The 25650-nt window shown below is 33.8% G+C and overlaps 1 protein-coding gene across 7 annotated transcripts in view; it reads right to left on the bottom strand.

Moving 5' to 3' along the window:
* CNOT2 (CCR4-NOT transcription complex subunit 2) overlaps positions 1-25650 on the bottom strand; it is a 110163-nt gene that overhangs the window by 25380 nt on the left and 59133 nt on the right. For all 7 annotated transcript variants that reach the window (XM_081130055.1, XM_081130056.1, XM_081130051.1 and 4 more), the window contains exons 3-4: positions 19622-19744; positions 9233-9299 (exon numbers count right to left, since the gene is read on the bottom strand). In XM_081130055.1, coding sequence (XP_080986181.1) covers positions 9233-9299; positions 19622-19744 — 190 coding nt within the window. The remainder of the gene's footprint in view (positions 1-9232; positions 9300-19621; positions 19745-25650) is intronic.

Raw genomic sequence — 25650 nt, forward strand, 5'->3', positions numbered from 1 at the left:
CCAAAATATGTTGTCCTAAAGTCAGCTATAGCTGTAAACTTCCCACATGAATGTTTTTTTCACAGTGACTAACCACCAAGAAATATACAATTTTAGAGTCAGAAGGGACCTTAAAGATCACTTGAGGAATCTGAGCTTCAGGTAAGTTAACTAACTTCTCCAAGGTGACCCAAAGAACCAAGGCCAGAATTTAGAGCCCATTGGAAACCCAATATAACACTAAATTAGCACCCTCTGAGCACCTAATGCATTTTAACACCTCTTATCATTTTTTTCTCTTGCTTTTTCCCCCTTTTGAATGTTTACTTCAAACTTTTTCGAAATCTTCATCTCTTATTCTCTTCTCTCTTCCCTCCATTTTCTTTCTCCCTCTCTTCTCTACACCTGTCAATTTTTTCTTCTTCTAGTTTTACTTTTCCTTTCCTTTTCACTCTCTTTACAACTTCCTCACTATAAACATACACTTTCCAAAAATCTAGTAGCCTTAGGCTTTTTTCTAATAATTAATAAGCCCTACAAAAGACTCATTGAGATGTTTAGTTCAACCTTTCATATACAAGTTATTCCATGCTGTATTATGAAAATTTATAACTTTAGAAGTATTTTAGAGATTGGAGATTATCTGAACATTAGCAAAAAAACTTTAAAGGACGTAAGAATGGGTAAGGTTATGTAGTCAATTAGGAATTGGCACTTAATTTATAGTGCTGAGAGTGGAGGAAGACTATGAAATGAAACTCAAAAGATTAACATTTACTTTTACTTTTCCTTCAATACATTTAATTTCATAAAAACATCTAATAAATTCAAAAGGTCTGGGTTGCATTTTGAACTAGGTAGGTGTAAAAAAATAAAAAGAGCAGAAAGGAGGGCATCAATTTCAAACTAGATCATTAACCCTTGAATACTTAAGAATTGCGTTATTAAAAGAAAATTCCTTTAAAACATAAATAATTAGTATCACTGAATAGGAATATACAAAGATTTAATTTTAGGAAGCCAGATACACTAAGTCATTAAATTTTAGTTACTTAAGTCAAACTACTACAACTGAGTAGGGTCAGGGGAGGCAAAGATTCACTGTTTTCCTAGTATAATTAGAAAAAATCCATGGAAAATCATCTCCAAAATATTTTACCAAGGAGAAGGCATGTTAAGTTGAAAGAAAAAAGGGAAAAAGCAACAACAAACAGCTCGTAAACTTTTTTTGGCATAAAATAACTACAACGGGTAAATATAAATTATGTATGCCTGAGCTTATACGCTGGGAGAGCAGTAGAATTAAAATTTATCAAGCATCTAAGAACCATGTGTCAAGTACTATGCTACTCCATCTTCTTTCCTCTTTATAACAATCCTACAGAGAAAGTATGTACCCCCTTTTTCCAGAACAAGGATAAAACGTGAACAACAAAACTGTTTAAAAGTTCTAAAACTTTCCTAAATCAAATTTTTCATTCATTTTGGCAAATTGATACTAAAGAATAATACAATATTAGGAGGAATATATGAACATATTCTAAATACAATGCTACATATTTGGCAGGGTGCTAAACAAAGAATTGAATTCTTTATTAATAATCATTTTTCAGAAATCCAAAGTATATGATCTAAGAAATGTTTCAGTGAATTATTTCCACTGCACAAACTGATTAACAGCACATCCCTTAAATCAGGAGTGGTGAACCTATTTTCTGCCAAGGGCCACTTGGATATTTATAACATCATTCAAGGGCCATACAAAATTATCAACTTAAAAATTAGCTGTGAAAAATGTCCTAGATTTACTGAATTTCCAGTCCTGCCTGCGGTTGCCTTGGCAGGGCCAGACCAAATGATTTCACTGGCTGTATACGGCCTGCAGGTTGGACGTTCCCCACCCCTGCCTTAAATACTTATGGCAAGATATGTCATTCTTTATTCAAGGTTTTGCTAAAGGTAAACAATACAATACAATACAAGTTATAAGAAAAAATTCAATCACAGCAACCAAATCCTTGAATAGTCATACTTTAAATTTCCTGAAATCTGTATTAAGGAGACGGGAGAAAATTCCTAATTGATGCAAGAGGGCTTCTTAAAGTATCCTCCTTTCCATTCCCAAAGCAACTAGCTTTTCCTAGGAACTCACCTGTTCTACCCACACTAACAAAGGACAACCACTTTCTTACCTCCAACCTGTCCTGCATTTAGCCGATTAATTTTCCCTGTAACATTATTTCATTATGCAATTTCCTTCATTAAAATAAAAAGATTTTAGAGACACAAAAATCTCCAGAGATCATTATTCAACTAAGTAATAGATGAGATCATCCAACAAAGTTACATATGAAGAATATCAAGCAATAAAAGTGACTTGCTCAAGATCACAAATAAGAGTAAAAATAATGATCCAATTTCTAGCCTCTTATATCAATCCCACTTTTCAACTAATCACTTTCCAGTTCTTACAGCAGTTGCTAAGTTTTGCATCAACTGGGTAACTTTAATGTCTGGGTCCCATGCCCAGAAATTGTGACTTATTTTGGGTCTGAGAAATTCATAAGCAGTGGAATTTTGAAAACTCTCCAGGTGTTTCTACGGGTGCAGCCAGGGTTGAGAGTCACTGTTCTAGAATGTGAAATCCAATCACAGTTTAGTCTTGAAAATTCTGTCAAGTCCCAAAAGATTCTTCTAATCTTTTATTTCATTTTCCCCCAGCTTTATTGAGATAATTGACATGTAACTCTTCTGAGTTAATATTTTATTTACCCCAATATATATTCTTTTTACAATACCACATGTGACTTACAATCTTCCTTCTTTCTCCATCCTCTCCCCAGATCTGCCCCTGAAGCTTCCATCATATCCTTTTCCCCACTTAGAATATTTCCTTTCTGTTATTCTACAGAGTTACAAAAATACAAAGGACTATTAAAAAAATAAAAAGTGCTATAATAGAGGTGTTTACATGCAGTATATGTATGGTATGCTTGGATATGTGTAGGAAAGATCACCAACTCAGACTAACTCGGTGAAAGTAGAATGGGTATGTGGACCAGAAAATGTTTCCTGGAGAAGAGAGTACAGGAATTAATGAAAGAGAAGTAGCCAGGAATTTGGTGGTGGTGGTGATGAAGAGACAGGGATAAAAATGTTACATTTCAGTCTGAGAGAGCAGCAAGATGTATGAAAATGAGGACAAGTGATATGCCTGGAGGACGAGTAGGCTTGCTTCTGCATCTCAGGATGACTGAGACAAGAAGCATGGATGGAGAACTGACTTCAAAATCCTCAACTATAAGAAGTTGCTGCTAGATTACTGAGTCCCAGAAAACATCTGCTGGATCTTTACAGCAGCTGGCACTGTACCCATGGAACAAATGTGTGAAAATCCTATGTATACTTTGTACTCCTCCTCAAGCTTAGCTTCCATTATGAATTAGTGGCACTCATTCACAAAGCAATACAGGTCTCAAACCTTAGGAATCATCCTTGATCCCTCTATTTCACATCCCACATCACCAAATCATGTTAGCTCTATCACCAAAATATCCCAAATCTGAGCACTTCTCAACACCTCCACCACTCATCCACGTCATTCTATTTTGCTTGAACTACTATAGTGACTGCCGTGTCTCCTCTCTCGTCACTTGTTTCTCCTCCATCCAGTCCATTTTCTACATAGCAAAGTGATCTTTTAAAACTGAAACTGGCCCTGTACACTAGAAGGCTGCGGGTTCAATTCCCGGTCAGGGCACATGCCCAGGTTGTGGGTTCAATCCTTGGTCAGGTCGGGTAGGAGAGGCAACCAAGTGATGTTTCTCTCTCTCTAAAAAAATTTTAAAAATCAAAAACATATCCTTGGATGAGGATTAAAATTTTTAAAAAATTAAAAACTGTATCTTAAAACCCTTCCCATCACACTTAGATTAAATCCAAATTCTTTACCAAATCTTTACAAGACTCCATGATCTGACATCTGCAAATCCATTTACCTTCTACTTTCTTTGTTCATTACGCTGGCCCTCTCACTCTCCCTTTAATACATTAAGTTCATTTTACATTCTTATGAATAAGAACTTTTGCATTTATTGTTGGCTGTACCTACAAAGTTCTCCCACAGATCTTTCCAAGGAATCCCCTTTCTCAACATCCAGGATTCCATTCAAATATTACCTACGTAAAGATTGCTTCTTTGCCTGCTCCATGTAAAATATTAACCCTGTCCACATTAATCTGACTTAGTTTTTGTAGTACTTATTACCAGAATCATATTTACTTAGTTGTCTACATGTTTATTCTGTCTTCCTCTATTTAAATATAAATTTATTATTTTTTTAAATCCTCACTCAAGCATAATTTTTCCATTGCTTTTTCAGAGAGAGTGGGGGGGGGGGAGAGAGAGAGAGAGAGACAGAGAGAAAGAAACATGCGTCAATGTGAGAGACACATTTATTGGTTGCCTCCCCCACACTATGAAAGCAGGAACTTTGTTACTTGTCATACTCTTAGATCTCGGAATGATACTTCACTCAGGGTAGGCACTCAATAAACGACAGGGTAAAAAAACAACAATCCTATCTTAATGCCTTAGTCAGTAGACTCTTGGAATCTGTGGATTTAACATGTGTAGTTTCCTATGTACAAATGGCCCTCTAGGGTCGTGACATTCAGTAAGTAATATGTAACATCCACGACTCAAGGAAACTGCTCAATTCATTTTCACATAGTTACACTTACAAAGTAATATATTCCAGGCTCTACTATTTACTATCTGTATAACCTTGGGCAAGTCCCTTAACCTCTCATGGGGTTGTTGTGAAGGTTAAATGAGTTAATTCATATAAAGTACTTAAAATAGAACCTGACAGTTAATACTCAGTATCTATTAGCTTGGGGTTGAAGGCAGGAAAGTGAAACATCCATAAGGCAAGAAAGTCAACAGGTGGTCCTAAAGATAAAGATAATTAAGATAGTCTAATGAAGTAATGGTTTTCACCAGAAAATAGTTGTTTTGGGGGGGAAAACTGTATGCAATAGTTGTGTTCTTGAACTTGGAAAGTAGCAAAGATCTTGAACTGTGAAGATTGTACTTCTCAACTGAAAGCAATGTAACAGCCTAATACGTTTCCCTTGCCTTAATAAAACAGAACACTCCCAGATATATCCCATTCTGCGGATGTTGTTCACACTACTCAAACCTTACTACCCAGTCTCACAGATAGCCAATGTCAAAATGGCCTCAACTGTAAATCCTTTCCTGATCATTCTCCAAGATATGTAATTATTCCTGACTTTGAAATACCCATTAAATTCTGTACTTCTTCCTCTACTTTGTAGTAAAGTAACACGTACATATCCTGCTATATTCTATGTAGGGACTGTATCTTGCTCATCATTCATCAAACATTTCCTGAGTGCCTGCCATGTAGAGTACTGAGGAAACAAAGGCAATGAAGACATGCAATAAATAAATGCAGTAACACCACAGAAGTATGTATACTACATGGAGATGACATAAGAGAGAATGATCTCCTCTACCACACACCTGTAATACCTAGCACGAAGTAATATATATGGTAGGCAATCAGTGAATATCTTGTTAAACTCAATTCTTACCTCCTTTTTGAAACTGTCCTATACCACTGCAGTTTACTGTGCTTTTCTCTCCAAACTGTAAGTCTGCCCATACCATACCTTTAAACCTATGTATTAGCACTATAGGCTGTTATTTAATATTATATATATAAATGTCGACTTCCCCAACTGCAATGTGCTTCTTGAGAGCAAGAACTCACAGAGCATTCAGTTTTAATTCAAGTACCTGTTAAATTGTACTCCAATTTCTTGAAGTACCAAAATGTGTCATTTGCCTAACTATATTGTCAATAGCATCATCTGTACCACCCTACCTGTGTTCCGGTTCTCTATAAAATAAGAAGCTTCACATAGGTGTTCTTAAAATAGGAAGCCAAAGGATGTTGAAAGCATGAGGCTAAGCCACTGCTCTCAAGCTAGGAGTTCAGATCTTAGAAAAACAAGTTTATTTTCCTTTCCCGGCAACAGGCGTGGGTACTTTGATAAGTCAGATACAAATATGTATAATTGATTCATCCACATAGCTAGTTAACCTATGTGCCTTTAGGATAACAGGCATATGGAAAGCACTCAGTAAATAGTTGTTTCCTTTTTCTCCAATCCTCCAATGCTCTAAATCCTGTTGGTAAGTAAGGAAAAGTCACTCCAGCTATATTGACACTTAATTTTAATGCACTGAATATCCAGGAGAAATTAACTCCTGGTTCCCTGTTCATTTCAATCTCACAGACAACTTCTGGGAGATCAGACTGGTTGAAACCTGTAATGTGCACCTAAAATCTTATCAAAGTAGAGAACATCATGCAACTTGAATGTAAGGTACTGTTAACTGGCTTCCAAAGCTATCATTTGTTGCACAGTATTCACATGAACTCCTGGATGAAAAGTTACTTACGTACTTGGGATACAATCATACAAGAACCTGTGATCCAGCATTTTCTGGGTACCCTTATGAAATCACTTCCACCCAAATCTGACAAAATGTAAGTTTAAGTAGTTCTGTAGTTCTGTACCTATTTCAAAAAGAATTCCTTCCCTTGTTCAATCTCCATGAGTCTCAGTTTTAGAGAGAGCACTCTTCCTTCTCCACTTATAACCTCTCTCTAATCATTAAGAACACAAAAACAGAAAGTAGACCTGCATGTTAAGGGCCCAAATTGCTACTGAACTTTGACAATCTGAGTACAGGGTTAATGGTGGTACTCAATACACTTGGGAAGCAAAAAAAATTTTAGTTATATCAAGACCAATGCAAATTACAATTAAGTGCCATAAGACAATCATCACTAATATACTCCCACCTACTTATTCCTTCTATCTCCCCACACTTTAAGGTCAGCCTCTCAAGTTTTATCATTTTGACTTACTTATACTATTAGAACCCTAGCCCTCAAGCCCCACAGAGAGCATCTTTTCTCCTCTCTACTACTTACCAGCTAAATGATTTATCTAGCCCTCCTAAATGACAGAGACTGGGAATCCAGGCTCTGTCTTCTCTCACTACTTGTAGCTTCTCAATCTATACGCTGGAAAGAAATAATTGTACCCTGACTTGAAATACTTTAGTACCAGTTGATCTAAGGTTCAATTTCTCTGTAGGCTAATACCCGCAATGTCAGTTAAATGAGTGCGCATTAAAAATGCTGCTTCACTAATACTACAGGAATATAGTAATTTAATATACTAACCTCCAATAGGAAATACTTGTCACGTGACTTAAACTAATAAGTACCTTAAAATATATTTTCTAATGAAAATAACTTTGCTCATTTATTAATCTTTGTATATCCTCAACAATCAGCACAACTATTTACACAAATTCAGAAGTCGACTGCCCAGTCAGTATGGGTGAGTGGTTAAGCATCGAGCCATGAACCAAGAGGTCAATGAATTGATTCCTGGTCAGGGCACATGCCCAGAGTGCAGGCTTGATCCCCACACTGTAGAGGGAGTGCAGGAGGCAGCAGATCGATGTTTCTCTCTCATCAATGTTTCTATCTCTCTATCCCTCTCTCCCCTCTCTCTCTAGAAATCTATAAAAATATATATTTTTAAAAAGAAGTCAATAAATGTCTATCTAATCAAATAACTATATTTAAAACCTAACCCATTCCACATTTTATCCCAATTACAATTTCACATTTGCAGTTTAAAAAAATTAGAACAGAGTTTTAAAGTCCATATATAACTGCTTATATTGTAAAATAATTGCCATTCTTTGTAAAGTAACCTTAGCTTCCAATCCACATCTACTTACTGCTGTGAAAAACTGTGGACTTTAAAAAGAAAAAAAGTAAGTTCTTCAGTTACTGTACAGATATAAAGGGTAGCTTTAAAATAACTAGGTATTTCCATGGAAGGGTTACCAGTAAGGTGAAAGTAGTATGTTTAATATTAAAACACAGGCTAAAAGAAAGAATTTACTATCTAATTATATTCCCCCAACAACTATGATGAACATATGTGGGTAAATAAGCAACACTCTTTCTAATGTAATAAAAAAGTTCTTTAAATATGTTCTACACCTAGAGGAAGACTACTAATATCTATAAGTAGGTAATAATTTATTAATTATATATTAACAAAATTGTGTTTTATAGCAAAAGAGAAAGGCCACAAAAGAGAGAGAGAGAAAAGTAGATGTAAATTATATTTCTAACAAAAACACTTTCTTCCCCCTACTAAACTTCAAAAGAAGTTTGAAGGGTAAAGTGGTATGATAAAATATCCTGATACCTAAGAAAGTTTTACCTTTTATTATATTGGAAAAGAGTTTAAAATCAAATAACTAACTTTTATTTGAAGCTAGTTAAGCTACTCAGTCATCAGATTGTATTCTCTATTTTTATTCTGTAATCTATGCTGGAAACTTATATTCCTTTTAATAGTCCCCTCCCTCCCATTAACAGAGATTAAGAGATCAGCAGTCTCTGACACTAACAGAGATGATAAAATATTATTAATATATAACAGTTTGGAAAATTAATTTTAAAAAATAGAATTTTTATAATTTAGAATTATAAATCTTTTTCTGTGATAATAGCTAACATTTATTGAGCGCTTACTATGCGCCAGGCACTGTGCTAAGCGCTATAAAAGTATTACAATGCTTAAAAAGAAACCAAATCTTGTATATGGAAAAAGCAATTAAACTGTGAGTCAAAAAGATAGATTCTATAACTAGACTGAGCTAAAGCAAAAGAAGAAATATTTGCTAAACAAAGAGAACATTTGACAGACTGCTAAGTAAATGGGCTCACATTATTAAAAAGGCCAATAACCACAAACCACCTACTCAGCTGACCAAAGAAACAAAAAACCCTTAACTTCCTCTAACCGAGAAAAAAAAGGATGTCTATTTTTAGTTTGTTTAGCAAATTCTTCTTCAAAATTACTGCAAAGGAATATACAGATACAAAAGATGCAAAAATAAATTTTAACCTATCCTACAGCCAAATAACAAATTCTGAATTAGAAAGGTCTGAAATAATGAGGTTTTGCTATAAAAATAAGAAAAACGAAAATTAAATATCTTTCCTCTTAGACCCTAGAACAAACCCACAAGGGCAGCACTGGTTGTTCTTTATTTGGTAGTTTCTGTTGTTTTTATTCCTTTAAATAAAGTATTCCAGAATAAATACAAAATTCTTACTTTGTTGCCCGTATAAACTTGCCCCAAACTGAGACAGCTGACCTGATGTAGATGGTGACGCCAGCATCTAGAAACAAATTAATTATATTAGAGCATAAAAGAAAGTACACAGAACATTGCATTTAGACGTTACAAATCTCTAAAATACATCATAATATGTGAGATTCAAATACACATTTCTCCTTCAGAAAAACATAAAACATTACATAATAAATTCACAACTGGATGAAATTAAACTGTGCAAATAAAATGATTTTTTTTATTATCACAAAAGGTTTTTTTCAAGTTATTCTAAATGAAACTACAGCAGGATCATTATTTCACCAAAAAAACAAAACAAACCAAAAAAAACCCTCGGCTAACAAAAACATGACAGTATCTCAAAAAGCCAGCTTCTAAATTCATATGTGAAATTCCTTAATTCTTAGATATTAAGCTAAAGTCTAAATTCAGTTTATTAAAGTTGAAAATAAAATTAGCTAAATCGAAAAGTTTTGCATTTTGTAAGGATAGTTCATGACTTGTATATACAAATAATTGATGTGTATCAAATTGGTAAAAAAAAATTAACAAATATACATGCAACCATATAATAAGTGGCGATGACACAATATCAAAGGACATGGTATATAAACATATCCTGTCTGTTAGTGAGTGATGTGAATTTCATGGCACTAATATATAATGCCTTTTGGTTTATTGCATAATCTCTCCCCCAATATAAATTCTTTCAAAGAATAATATATTCACAGAACATGTTATATTCAATTTTTATTTCCTCACAGAATACTACTATATGTGGCAGTGCTATGTATAAAGTAGACACTTTAAACTGAGTAAATAAAAATGTGCACAGGTAAGTGAATGATTCTGTCTTACATATTAAGCAACCATCAAAATACTTTAATTAAATAAGACATGGGCATATCATCAAACGAATTATAATCTAGTGAAAGAAGAAAATTAATTATACAACTAATTATATTTTAAGGCACAGTGTGGCAAATGCTCTAAAAGAAGTATAAAGTATTACCAGAGGAAAATAATTCTAAACAAGGGTGAGGTAACAGAAATAGTTTGTAGTATGGTAACATCTCATGTGAATACAGATGAGTGGTCTTTCAGGCTGAGAATACACAGTAAGGATGTGACAAATGTTAGTGACATGATTAGGATACAAAATAAGAAACAGTGGCTGGATAATAGGATAATTAAGGAAAGGAGATAGGATCAACCCCAATGCACACTAAGGCATAGGAAGGTGGGAAATAAAAGAGCATATTGGGGCCAAATGTAAAGGGTCTTCTTAAATGCAATACAAAAATGGCTACCAACTATGGCAATAAAGAGAAAATAATAATATTAAGCAAGGAAGTGAAATAATCAAACTGTGTTTTGGGAAGATCATTCCAACAGCAAAAATGGGTGGAAATGGAAAATACTAAACTAGAACAGAAGTGAGACTAGAAAGAAGAGGTATTCTGGCCTCAGAAGCAACAGTATTTGATGCTCAACTGAAATGGCTTAGGTACAGGGAAAAGGAGAGGGTGAGGAATCACCAGACAGGGAACTACCAGAGGTCACTCTGGTTCCCCATGAAGAATTGGACAGACACAGACCACATTAGGGAAACTAGGAGAAATATTTACACAACAGAGGCTTAAGTACACATTTCATGCTATTTTTATATCAAAATTGAGTTATTTTAATTTTTCTAAAATTCAATAGTTTTATACATGTGTAGTTTCAAATTAATGATACACACCAGATTCTTCTGAGATAGAGCTGAGTTACATACTACTTTAAAACATCAGTATTTAAATAAAGTAACAAATTTTCTTTAAAAAGTATCAAATCTTATAAATATTCCTTCTCAAATCCAGAGTGTATACAATCTGAACAAACTGAAAAATACACATTTTATACCTGATCAAATCCTTTTGTTAGGTACAACTGTTATGACTATTACCACATAACTGGGAATACTTTAAGCACATTAGAGGTTAATTTCTAAGTTGCAGGAAGAAAATAATAGAAAATGTATAATATATTAAGAAGCTTTAATTGGTGACAGAAGGTCAAAGGTTTATATGAATTGCTTAACAGTCATGGTTTTCTGATATCACTATAAGCTATATATGAAAGTAAAAGAGTACAGCTGCTTCCAAAGGCTTCAAGAATGCATGATTTAGAGTAATCTGTCAATGTAAATATTTTAGAATGAACCACTTAAAACTATACTTTTCCGCCTGGCTGGGCGTGGCTCAGTGGTTAAGCGTCGACCTAGGATCCAGGCGTTCGGGGTTCGATTCCCGGTCAGGGCACATGCCCGGGTTGCAGGCTGCAGCCTATCAGTGACTCTCTCATCATTGATGTTTCTATCTCTCTCCCTCTCCTTTCCTCTCTCTGAAATCAATAAAAGATATATTTAAATAAATAAATAAAACTATACTTTTCCCAGAAATTTATGTTTAGTGAATACGTAACTCCTAAGAGCAGACACTTTAGTCTACATTCTCACAAAGATTATACATCCACAAGTGAGTTATAGGTGTGCCAAGATAGGAGCCCTCTCGGCATTGGGAGGCTAAGTAGGGATCGGCATTGGGAGGCTAAGTAGGGAGGCACAGCATGAACAGAGACAGCATAAGTATAACTTCCTAGGCTAAATACTTGAGACCAAGAGCAGTAGAATGATCCACTTAGCAGAGTGACATATATAAATATTATCATTTTCTCTATGTGTGAGTACACGAAGGAGGTTCGGAAACACTGCTTTACAAGAATATAAAAATAGTTTGTTAAATTTTCAAAACATCCATGTAAAGTAAGCCTTGATCAGCTATACAGATGTTAAAATGACTGCCTCAAAATGCGTAAAAAATGCAAATAGTTTCTCATAAAATCAATCTATGTATTTTGAAACTCTGAAAGAATGCTTCATGAAATATAACAGTGCTAAAAACAGATTTAAAACAATGAGGGAATGTGAATGGGATAGAAATGTTATTTATGAGGGCAAATAAAATGCATACGAAGTGTACTCTGGCACAGCAATAACTACAATAAACAAAAAAACAAATTTTATATATTTTAAATCGCTGAAAATTGATATATAAAGATAAATTTCTTAGAAAGACATAAAACTTTAGATCAAGAGACACATTACAATAAGGAATGCTGCAGAAAGAGGCCAGCTTTGGAGTCAGAAAAAAATCTGGGTTTGAATCCTAGTTCTGCCACTTACCTATGGCAGATCTGGGTCTCTGTTCCCTTCCTGTAGGATGGAAATAACACTACCTACCTCATAAAGATGAAGTGAAGATTAAAGAAGATATGGAACATAATAAGTGCTCAATAAATAGTAGCAGCAGCTGCTAATAATGTCTTCCTCCCAAGGCAGGACTGTTATTAACAGTAACCAAAGGGGCACTCAGCCTTTGGGAAATTTTTTTAATAGTACCCTAAGTTTATATTAATTTTTGCCTAAGAAGCTATAGAAAGAAGTTTATCCACACAAATTCCAGTTAAAAAAAGGACTAGAACTTGTGTTCTTAGAGGGGGAAATTGTAGAAAAGATCAAATATCACAGAATCAGTAGAATATTGAAACCAACAAGTAGGTTACCGTGTTCCCAGTCTAAAACCATCTAACAATTATACTTTTCCTCATTTCTCAGTCTGTAATATACACTGCAGTCAAACAACAACAAAACCAGGAAGCAACTAGAACTAGTAATGTGATTCAAGTTATTTCCTTGACCCAACAAAAAGCTTCTTTATTCTTTGTTCAACATATAGAATGTCAAAGAAATCAACAGATTAGAAACTTTTTAAAAAATTATTTCCAGTTACTAGATAAAACTCTGAAATCCATGACCAAAAAGAAGTCTAAAAATTTTTGTTTAAAAAAAATGTATATTTGAAAACTTAATAATAGGCAAATCTGTCTCCTGCCAGCAATCCATAACAGCAAAGAAGTATTAATTATTCTACACCACTTGGGTTTCTCAATAGCGACCACCTCTCATAATTTTTCTCTCCAATAAATGTACCTTCAACTACAAACCCTATTTCAAGAAACATTAAAATCAGTTAGGTCAAGAAATTATTGTCTACATAAGAAATGACCCAAAATACAACAAAGTTTTGTTAAATAAAACTTTCCTGAACACAAAAGCAATTAAAAAATAGTTTTAAAATGTTTTAAAAATTCATTGTACAATATCCTTAAAGGTATGGTGATAATAATACCTAGAGTGTTGTTATTCCAGGATAAAAACAATAAAGAAATATGCCTTTCACTGTACCATATCTACAAGCAGAAAAAGAAACAAAGAAAAAGTTCTAAATATAGATAGAACCTGAAAAACATTTAAAATTAAAAATAGTATGGTTAAAAGAAACAAAAAACACCGAAGTCAGAATGAAATCTAGCAAACAGGCAGACACACACACACACACACACACACACACACTATGAAATACATTAAAAAGACCAAAAGAAGGGACAAAGGAAGGACCAGACAGAAAAATAAATCACAAGATCTGATATCTTATGAATCAGATAACCAACAACAAATTATGAGTTTACTAGGTATTTCAAGTAATTTTGATTAAAACGTTAAATTTTCAAAAAACTTTAAAGTACGACATATGCTGAAATAGTCAATAATAATTGTCAAATTAATTCCTATTAAACATTTAACATTCAAATTCTTTACTACAAAAGTATGAAAATGAACATTTTATAATAATATGTTATCTAAATTTTAGGACAGAACCAAAGTACAAATTTACAGAAAGGCATATGACTGACTCAAGGAATGTTCACATTTTTAAAGGCTCTTAATATGCATTGATAAACTATTTTCTAGAAAAACTGTGTTAATTATATTTGCACAGCATTTACTTCAATATTCCCTCATAGATACTGGATCTTCTTCCACTAAAAGAGAAACGAACAAACTCCTTGCTAGTATGATAGGAAGAAAGTGGTATTTTATGAATATAAATTATTGTTAGTAGTAGTATTTTATTGAGATAAAACACTTTGTAATCATTTTTGTAGAAATATCAAAATTTGATGTATCTTATAAGTTTATTATTTTAACTCCCTTTGATAAGTAGGTTTTTATGTTTAAAATACTTAGTTTGAAAATTAGGTGAATTATCAATGAACATAAGTTTTAGAACATTCCCTTCATATGATTTGACATTTAATTCCAATTTCTTTACAGTATAGTCTTACATATTTACATTTAACTTACCGCTTTCATATAAAAACAACACACTTACATGCATTCATATTTTCTATTAAAAGTTTTAAAGATGATGTTTGAGATTTTTAGGTAAATAATCATATCTTCTGCAAATAATGTTAATTGTTATTTTTCAATATCAACTTTCCTTCCCTTTTTTTAATAAAGATTCACTGAGAGCCTACTATGTCCTATGCATTATTATAGAACACAGCAGTAAACTAGACAGGGAAAGTGTCTGCCCTAGTTAAACTTAAATTCTAGTGGAGTAGGCAGGATGATAAACAATAAGTACTTTCAGGCAGAGACAGGTGCTATAACTGTTAAAATGCAGTAAAGAATTTAGAAAGATACAGTGGAAGTAGTGCTGATAGTACACAAAAGTCTACTCAGGAAGAGTGATCAGAGAGGTCTCTCAGATAAGATATTTTAGCAGATAACCTGGATGGAGGGAGACAGAGAGAACCATGTGAAGATCTGAAAAATGAAAGTGCTAAGAACCTGAGATATAGAGAATTCAATGAGAACAGACAGCAGGACTCCAGTATTTAGTTAAATACTAATTATGAGGATGGTAACAAAAATGATGATAGAAGTTATCCTTATTTTATACCAGATTTTAATGATATATTGATTACTAATTGGCCTGAGAGAAAGCATACTTGCTATAACTGCTGCAGGCTAACACAAGTATGAAAGCTAGGTATGAGTTCAAAATGGTTGCTATTTGTCAAAATGAGGAAGTAGCCTACTCCTATCAGTTTTAAGTTTTTAAAAATAAAGAACAGGTGTCACATTTCATATCCTTACAGCATATATTAAAGGGAAAAGAGGTTCCTGCAAATTTGTCTTCTAAAATGATTATGCTTAAGAATCATCAAATGAGTGCAAAGACTCATTAAACTAGAAAAGATGTTAGCAATTAAAATACAAATATGTATTTTTTAAATTCTAAATTGCTTAGATTTTATTACCCCCAGAGTTGTCTGTTACATGTCTTATATGAATGCTTTTCATTTTCTATAGTCTACATAAAGAAAATAATTATAATAAAAAAAGAAATCAAGCCCATATCTGCCTATGATTTAATCTTTGAAAACATTTAAGCAACATATCTGTAATATTTACAAAACTAATTCTGTATTTCAAAACAGCAAATTCAGCATTCTACAGGAAGACACATACTGGACAGGCACATCTTGAAATAAAAGGTCTTAGAAAGTAAGAAGTAGGCCTAAAGTATTTATTTAGTATTTACTATCCATCTTCTAAATGGTTTGCATAGTTATTCATTCAAACCACCCATGAATCTCATTCTATTTCTATTTTATAGATGAGAAAAAAGACACACACAGAGACAGTAACTTGCCCAAGGACACATAGCTAGTAAAGCATGTGACTGAGATATAAACTCTCATAGGATTTCCAGAGTCCACATTCCCAATCAACAAAAACTAATAAAAGAGTTTTGTAAGGCAGTACAAAATCAAAATCAGATAGTTTGATTGTATATATACAATCAATAAAAACCAATCAGAAAAATACAATAAAAATGGTCACCATAAAACCCTACTTATTAAGAGGCATAAAGAATATCAGGAATAAAAAACAGACATTCTTCTGAAAGAAGATAAACATGAGTATAAATGTGCAATAGTAAAAAACATTTTTATAAAGGATGGGAAAGACCTTACCTGACTAAGATGTGAAAATTGCCTATAAATTACAACTATGTTGTAGTTCTGCCATAGAATTAGTGACAAACAGAACAAAAGAGTTTAGTAAAAGGCCTGAGAATACATCAGACATTAGAATATAATAAGGAAAAAATTTCACTTAGCCATAAATGAATAGTCTAATCCAGGGGAGGCCAAATTACTGAATGCAGGCTAAATCCAGCATATTGCTTATACATGTAGAGTGCATGAACCAAAAATGTTTTTAAAAATATTTTAAATAGTTATATAAATGCCTATTTAATAAGTTAATCTCTTGGCACACAAAACCTAAAATATTTACTATCTGGTCATTTATGGAAAAGTTTTCTGAATGGTGATATAATTATATATGGTATAGGGACAACTGGATACTAAGGGTAAGTGGGAATCTGGCACCATAAAATGCATGCCTTAAACCAAAATACATTTCTAATGAACATAAGTTATATGTGAAGAATGAAGCACAGAAGTACTAGAACAAAGTAACGGGAAAAGTCTAGTATGATCTCAAAAACAATGGAGGAGAAAAAAAGACTGATGAATCAAATTCAGTAAAAAAGATAAATATTTTCTATTTAGAAAACTATAAACTAAATTGAGAGCAAAATACTGAGAAAATATTTGTAACAAATGGCAATGGTATTAATCTTAGTATATAAAAAACACCAACAAATGAACAAGACATTGTCTCAACAGAGAAACAGAAAACAGGTAATCCACAAAGGAAGATATACAAATGGCCAGTAACTACATGGAAAAGATACATCGCTCTGTGTGTGTGCATGTGTTTAATTTAGCAATGTTTTACTGTACATTAAGACAGGAAGTTTCTTTTGTCTACTGGCAAAGACTTAAAGGTAATAGCTGGTATTCCTGAGGGAATGGAGAGTGCTGATGAAAGTAAAAATTGCTACAAGTTTTCCAATGGAAAATATGTCAGTGAGATATAAGTAACATTTTTAAAATAAAAGTATTTAAAGCATAAATTAAAATTTTATCAATAAATTATTCCTCACTGTCAACATTATGGGTAACTACTTTTCTTCCCCCCATGCATATTTTCTAACATGTGTACTATTTTATAATAATAATTTAGAAAGTGTCAGCAACAGCAAAAATTTATAAGTAGCTACTATATATTATTATTTTCATTTTACAAATGAGAAAACTGAGGCTTGGAGAAGTTCTTGCTAATAGACAAAGCCAAGATCCAAATGCATAACTCTACTGCTATGTCTTATTACCTTCTTAATTAACTACTCAGAAAGTTTTATGAATTAATTCATTCTGTATTAGTTCTGTGACAAACAACTAGACTGGAATGCTAACCAATATATGTGAGTATGAGAGTGGATGTAAAGAATTCTGACTGAAAACCTTGCTCTCTAGAAGACAGGCATCTCTATTTTTCATTCTCTTCACATACTTTATTTCAGATTTGGTTAGAAAGTTTCCTATCTTCCTAATTGGAATAAATGCTTTTCATCAATAAATAACATTCCATTGCCACTTTTTCATCAAACTTAACTTATGCTAATCACAGTAACACACATGGATTAGTTTTATAGTTTCTGCAGTGATGCTACCAGAAAAACATCCCAAATTCTTTAACTATTAAGATCAATACTAAAACACAGTAACTTATGTAAAATGTAATTCCATTATAATTTATAGCAAATAGCTAGAGCAGTAATATAACAGAAAATTAATTAGATAACATTATTCTGAGTTATTAAACTGTACACTAATTATAAAGAAAGCCACCACAGGCATAGTTTGAAAAAAGCCCTAATAATGCAATTGATAGTTTGTTGCCAAAATGACATATTTTTCAAATACAAATAAAGGGAATTACAGCAAAACAGGGGGGAAATTTTTAAAAGCCCACTGAAATCCTAACTTAAACCTAGGTCAATTTGTGAAATTCTAAAAGAAACAGGAAGTGTCTACTAATGATAAACTTTAATGAAAAAATGGAAGCATGTGTTACATATCTTAGAATTTTGTAACTGTTTATTTAAATACCACTAAGAATTGTATTAGGTTAATAACTAGAGTAGATTACACAGATGGAGAAATTAGGAATAGCAAGTTTATAATGGGGGAAAAAAGTACAAAGTACAAGAATGCAACTGGTTTTACTAAGTAGATAGCAGGTCCTCATATAATGTCATTACATTATAACACTGGTGAGGGGGAAAACAATCAATTCCCAGTGGGGACCACTGAATGTATGGAGTCTGCACATTCTCCCATGTCTGTATGGGTTTTCTCCGGGTACTCTGGTATCCTCTCATATCCCAAAGACATTAATGTTAGGTTCACTGGAGTGTCTAAACTGTCCCGGTCTGAGTGAATATGGGTGTATGTGTATATAAGGGCACCCTATAATACAGTGGCATCCTGTCCAGGGTTGGGTCCTGCCTGCCTTGAGTCCTGAGCTGCCAGAATGGCTCTGGCCACTTTTGACCCTGATTTAGAATAAACAGGTTGGAAAATAATTCTCTTACTTGTTTTTATTAATCTTTCTTAAATGTATATATAGCTCATATTTGTTTCAATATTTAACATTAGAAGTATTTGGAGGACTTTAGAAGGATGGTGATGTTTCTGTTACCAAATATGCTGTAGGAGCTTAACTTTTGTTTATATCAGTTAGCTTATGGTAAAATTGATTTTGTTACATGTCATTTTGCTTAAAGTTGCAGTTTCCAAGAACCTGCTGATGACGTTAAGTGAAGACTTACTATACAGTGTATAATTTAAAGTAGTTTATCAGAATTTAAAAATAGCAATTGAATTCATTTAAAGTATTTTATCAATTTGCTAATTATGACCCAACTAGGTCTTAAATCCTTTCATTCCAAAGGGGAATTCTAAACTACTAGCCTTCCAAAGCACTTAACTCACACCTCTATATGACTTCCATGTTTTGAATACAGTTCCTCAAAAATTTTTCTATTATAGTATCCCCACAACTGAACATTGGAGAAATGCTATTTCTATCTGAGGCCTAGGATTATAGACAGATTACAAAGCAATGGTAAAGTTTCATTGAGGCCTGCCATTATATCTTGAAATCTGTGCAAATCTTTCTATTCTATATGGATGTTTTAATGTAAAATAAGTTACTTTGCAAATTAAAAAAAAAAAATTGATCTTGAAGCAATACCATGTTTACCCCATGTCTTTGAGTACTTCCTACCATATCCCAACTTGAGAATCATAGAACATTTTGTCTCCCATTAGAATGTAAGCTCATCATCTTTGTATACCAGGGCCTAGAAATGTGCCTAAAACACAGTCATTCAACCAAAAGACAGTATGCTGCAGTTCATACAATGCTTTTCAGGAATCACAGAGAGACAGGCATACACCGCTGAGTAAACACAATGTAACTGATTAACTTACATCTTTTTCTGACCGATGTGGAAACATAGAAGACTGGCTGTAGTACATATTTTCGTCATGGTAGTCACTGTCGACCCCCTCTACAAACTTCTTTCTTGAAGCACCAAACATGCTGTTTGTCACCTAAACAAAAATATTGCTTTTATCAAGAATAATATTTTGGAAAATGTCAAGCTTTACCTTACTCTTATGTGGAACCCAAAAGAGAAGGAGGCATTGCTAAGATGAAGAAACAGATCAATTAAGGGCTACTGGGACACGTTAGACAGTCATAAATCTGACTGTAACAACATAGTATTAAATGTTTACTTCCAGGCCCTAAAAGTAAGAGGAGAAATGTAAAGTTTGTTTTATATAATAATTCCCCTTAAAGGAAATAAATATCACTTATTCTTGAAGAAAAAAAGCAACCCCAAGTATAATTTTCTTATAAAGATTTTTTTTTTAATTAAGTTTAGGTTTAATTATTCAAAATCATCACATGCATCTTCAGTATTAGTGTCTCTGTAAATACTATAGTTACTTATTAAATTATCTGTTTTTCAGAGCATATGATCTTCACTTACAATCTGAGTTTATTAAGATATAGTGCTTTCTGAGTGAGTGTGCAATGACACACAGGGAATTTTATCTGAAGCCACAGTACCCACTCATATAATATTGTAGGATAGTTTTTTCATTCACCATCCTGTTGTAAATTTACAATCTCCATTACATAACCTGCTTACTCTTTTGCTTCTTAAGTCTTTACAACATCCAACACTAGCAATTTTGAGCCCACACCAAAATAAATATTTACTAAATCTGTGTTACTTTTTACTTTTTTTTTTAAAGGTTACTGCTATAAAATTTCCAAAGCTGGCAACTGAGGTTATTTAGGTCAATGTGTAAACTGAAATGTCACGATAGGAGAGATTTATAAAGACCTGATACACGGTGACCACATCTTTCCACAAAAATTTTGGGAAAAACATCAAATTTGGTATCTGTCTTGTACACTGATTACAAATAAGGGTATTTTCTTTGACTATACATAAGAAATAAACAATTTCTTTTAGTTCTCATTTCAAAATGAAACACTGTAGTTACTATTATTTATCAGTAAGTATGGTGAACTAATATGATGTAGACTTTAAAAGCAAGTTGATGTGCAAGTTTGTTGAAAGCACTCATGCTATTTAATTTAATAATTGCTTTATATCTTAAGTTCCCTGTTAAAATTGTAGAAAACTCAAATATTTATGTTTTGGGGGCTATTCATCTCTTTAGGTGTGAAATACAGAGAGATTTAAATATACATATATATATATTTTAATCCTCACCAGAGGATATTTTTTCCATTGCTTTTCAGAGAAAGTGTGTGTGTGGGGGGGGGGGGGGGAGAGACAGAGAGAGAAACGTCGACGTGAGAGAGACATATCGATTGGTTGCCTCCCGCATGCACCCTGACCGAGGCTGGGGATCGATCCTGCAACTGAAGTACATACTCTTGACCAGAATCAAACCCAAGACCCTTCAGTCCAAGGGCTGATGCTCTAACCACTGAGCCAAACTGGCTAGGGCCAAAAAGATAATTTTTAAAGGGTTTATTAATTTGTTAGAACATATTTATTCTCCCTTGGGCAGTGGACTCCCTTGGTGAATATCATGAAAGCTCTTCTATAATTCTAAATGTAATTTCAGGGATTAGGATCCCCTATGCTTATCCACTAACCTCCTAAATGGCAACTAACAGGAAAAGTAAGTATTTTTTAGTGAGTTTAATTTCAGAAAAGTAACGGAGGAAAGCACTTTATAATCTACAAATTAAGGCTCTTTACATGAGATTTTTAAATGTTTGTTTTGTAAAAGTTAAGGATACATTTAATTCTCCTTAAAGGACCATTACTATTAAATTCTATTTCTAAGGAAGGACACTGAGAAAGTGACACAAAACTTAGAGAATTCAATAAAATTCCAGGAGAGTACTAGAGTATCTCTCATTAAATTTAACACCCATAAATTAACTCAAATGGATACAAAGTAAACTATTCTTTTGACAATTTTTGTATAACATTTATCTTCAAAACCAATTACAGACTCCCAGAATTCCAAAATTGAAGTTAACTGTACAGAATAAAAAACTTCATGCTAATATTGTGCTACTGTTCTACTGTTCTGAAAACAAAACTAAACATATGAAGTGCCCCATACAAAGGAAAACGGTGGGGGAGGGGGGCGTGGATGCAGGGTGGAGGGATTCAATGGGGAAAAAAGAGGGATATCTGTAAAACTTTCAACTATAAAGTTAAAAAACAAACAAAAAAAAAGGAAAACGGAAATGTTCCTTTTCCATCAATATCAGCTTTTCTCAGACTCACTGTTTGTGTGTGCCAGAGAGAGAAAACACAGATACACAGAAATTCATTTTTCTTTTACGTGCTAAATCACACATCAGTAAAAATACTAATTATTCTTACATGACTTATGGGGGAAGAGAGAGGTAAGAGTGTAATACTCTGTTCTCCAAATGCAAGCCCCAGTCCAGGTACTGAGATGAAACAAAGAATTTTCTAATCCATGGCAAAATCAGAAAGAAAGAAAGAAAGAAAAAAAATAGACAACATAGTAAGTTTTTTATGAAAGCTAGTTTAATTTAAATGGCTTGTCCTTTATTCCACATAGAATAATGAAATGGAGTAGGAAAGTTTTTAGAGTAATAGCCAGGAAGGGTGGAAATGGGAAGATAATCAAGCAGAGAAGGGAACCAACTAGGCAAAGACCTATAGGATGAGCATTCAATACAGAGGAAACAGAAGAGCAAGATCCTCAGGGGTGTGACTCAAGCAGCATGAACTTAGTGGAAAATGATAGGAAATGAAGTCAGAGATACTGGTGAGGGCCAGATCATGTTGTGCCTGGCAGGCCTGAGGGACACTGGATTTTATTTTATGTGAGGTGGGAAGTCAAGAGAGGGTTTTGGGCCTTTGCCAGGTGACTCAGTTGGAGCATTGAATTATGCCAGAAATTGTGTTAATGAAGAGAAAAACTGGATAGATAACAGCCTCAAGTCTTGAACAGCTCACAGTCTAGCTAGGAAACAGGCCTATAAATAAACAATTAAAAATAAAAATCTATATAGGCTTTGGGAACACAAATAAGGAAATATCTAACTTTGAAAAAACAGACGGAAAGATTTTACTATTATAAAACAAGCAATGTTTTGGTGAGCAAAGCCTTGATAAAAAAGAAAATACAAGTGTGTGGGGTGGGAGCAAATTTCAGCATGAGACAGCACGCACAAGTACTCAGAAGTGAAAGAAAGCCCGCCCAGCCAGGCATGGCTCAGCGGTTGAGCGTTGACCGAGGATCCAGGCGTTTGGAGTTCGATTCCCGGTCAGGGCACATGCCCGGGTTGCAGGCTCGATCACTGACTCTCTCTCGCTCATCATTGATGTTTCTGTCTCTCTCTCTCCCTCTCCTTTCCTCTCTCTGAAATCAATAAAGATATATTAACAACAAAAAAAAAAATGAGAGAAAGCCCAAGAAACAGAACTTTTCAATATAGCCAACATGGAAGGTGTCTGTAAGGACAGTGATAGCTGGTAAAGAAAAGTGGGCTGCACTTTTGCTAGGTTAAAAGAGGGCAAGAGTATTGACAGGAAAACCAGGTACAAAAATCTAGGTGATGAACTAAGTGAGACTTCCCTTGACTAACACTTTATTATGGTGCCATTATTAATAACTACTACATCGACTTTGTCACTTTCCTGTTCTCATCTATTGTTCATTTCCCCTACCTACAGGATACAGACCAAGATTCCTGAGATCATCACCTTAAAAACGACTTTGCAGCAGCAATCATCTCAAAATCCAACACAAACCTTATGCCTCAGCTTAATTTGGGTTATTCCTAGTTGTTCCTATTCATGATCTCTGAAAAATGCCATACGTAACTGCTGTGATCTTCATAAACTGAAAGTCAAGCTGATCAGACTAACTCTAAATATTTATTGAAATTATCCATACCTTTCCATCTGTTACTTCCTAGCATCTCCAATATCCTTAGAACAGTTCTTTATCCATTCTTATTCCCTTTATCTCTACTTTTCCATATCAAAGTGAATTTTTAAAATAAAAATTTAATTGTCATGGTCCTGCTGATTGAAAAGCTTCAGCAGCTTGCCAAATCAATAACAACATTTACAAGGTCCTAGGTAGCCTCTTTGACATAACTCTCTCCACAGGTCCCCTACCACCACTAAATTGCTGCCACACCTTTAGTTACCAAACACAAGTTCTTTTCCACCTCAGGGCTTTTGCATAATCCTGATATCTCTCCTTAGAATGCTCTTTCTCCCATTCTTTGAAACTTTCACATTAACTTAGGACACCTGATTTACAGTCATTGAAAATACTTTTTCATAACTATAATCACACTATATAGTAAGAAATAACTCTTCTTGATCACTTACTGTGTGCCAGGCAATATATTCTAAATGTTTTAAAATGTATTTACTCATGTAATCCTCATAATTTACTTAGCCTTCCCCCTTTATCCACAGGGGGTATGTTCCAAGACCCCCAATGGATGCCTGAAACTTTGGATAGTACCAAAACCTATATATACCATGTTTTTTTCCTATACATACATACCTGTGATAAAGTTTAATTTATAAGTTAGACACAGTAAGAGATTAACAATAACATAATAAAATAGGACAATTAAATAATGTACTGTAATAAAAGTTATGTAAATATAGTGTGATCTGTCTCTCCTCCCCCACCCCCTAACTAATCTGATAACCATGATGGCTACGATGTGACTAATGGTCAGGTAGCATATACAGTGTGGATATGCTGGACAAAGTGATAATTCATGTCCTAGGAAGGATGGAATGAGACAGCCTGAGATTTCATTATGCTACTCATAACAGTGTGCAATTTATAATTTATAAATTGTTTATTTCTGAAATTTTCCATTTAATATTTCCTGACTATGGCTGACCTGGGTAACTGAAACCACAGAAAACAAAACTGTGGATAAGGAGGGACTACTAATTATGTAATTATTCGTGCATTTATAATATGTAGATTACTTATGTAATCTTCGTGCATTCATATATGTAGTCCTCATTTTTAGATGAGAAACCTTGAGAACCAGAAGATGGGTATATTGCCCAAGGTTCCATATCTGATATGGATGTGAAACCAGACAATCTGTTAGCGAGTCCCCCTCTTTAGCCACTATAGTGACTCCCACACATGCAACTAATAGCGTAATGCATGTATTCTTCCCAAACTGTAAGCTTCATGATGAGAGAAGCAGTAAGGGGTAAAAAAGGGGGGAAAGGACAGGGCTTATTTTGTGGTGAACAATGGTAAGTAGAAGATGCCACAATTAAATATTTGTGCATGTTAAAAAGATCTCTATAGTAGAAGAATGAGAATGGACGGACTAGAAGTATATAAAACAAAAGCCAGTCTCTATCTGACTGTATCTATTTTAGAAAAAGATAAATCAATTATCTTTTAAATTGTGCTGGGAAAAAAAACACTAAAACACTATTACATCAATTAAAAGTAACTACTGTTTCCATATTCCACATGAACTAATATGTTTGAGTTCTTTCTAAATATAGAGAACATAATCTAATCCTTCAAGGAATTGGATTATAACAAAACACTAAATTTCATTATAAGCTACTGAAATAGATATTGTAGCATTAAATATGTAGGATACATTTAAAAACTGGGTTAGCCCGGCCGGGCGTGGCTCCGCAGTTGAGGGTCGACCTAGGATCCAGGTGATCGAGGTTCGATTCCCGGTCAGGGCACATGCCTGGGTTGCGGGCTCGATCAATGACTCATCATTGATGTTTCTATCTCTCTCTCTCCCTCTCCTTTCCTCTCTCTGAAATCAATAAAGATATATTTAAAAATAAATAAATAAATAAATAATAAAAACTGGGTGAAAAGAAGAACAAATCCCTAAGGCAACTTTTCCTTATGGATTCTCTAACGCAGCCAGGAGTTTTACTGTTAACACA

This window comes from Miniopterus schreibersii, assembly GCF_964146895.1.
Source record: "Miniopterus schreibersii genome assembly, chromosome: 2".
NCBI lineage: Eukaryota > Metazoa > Chordata > Mammalia > Chiroptera > Miniopteridae > Miniopterus > Miniopterus schreibersii.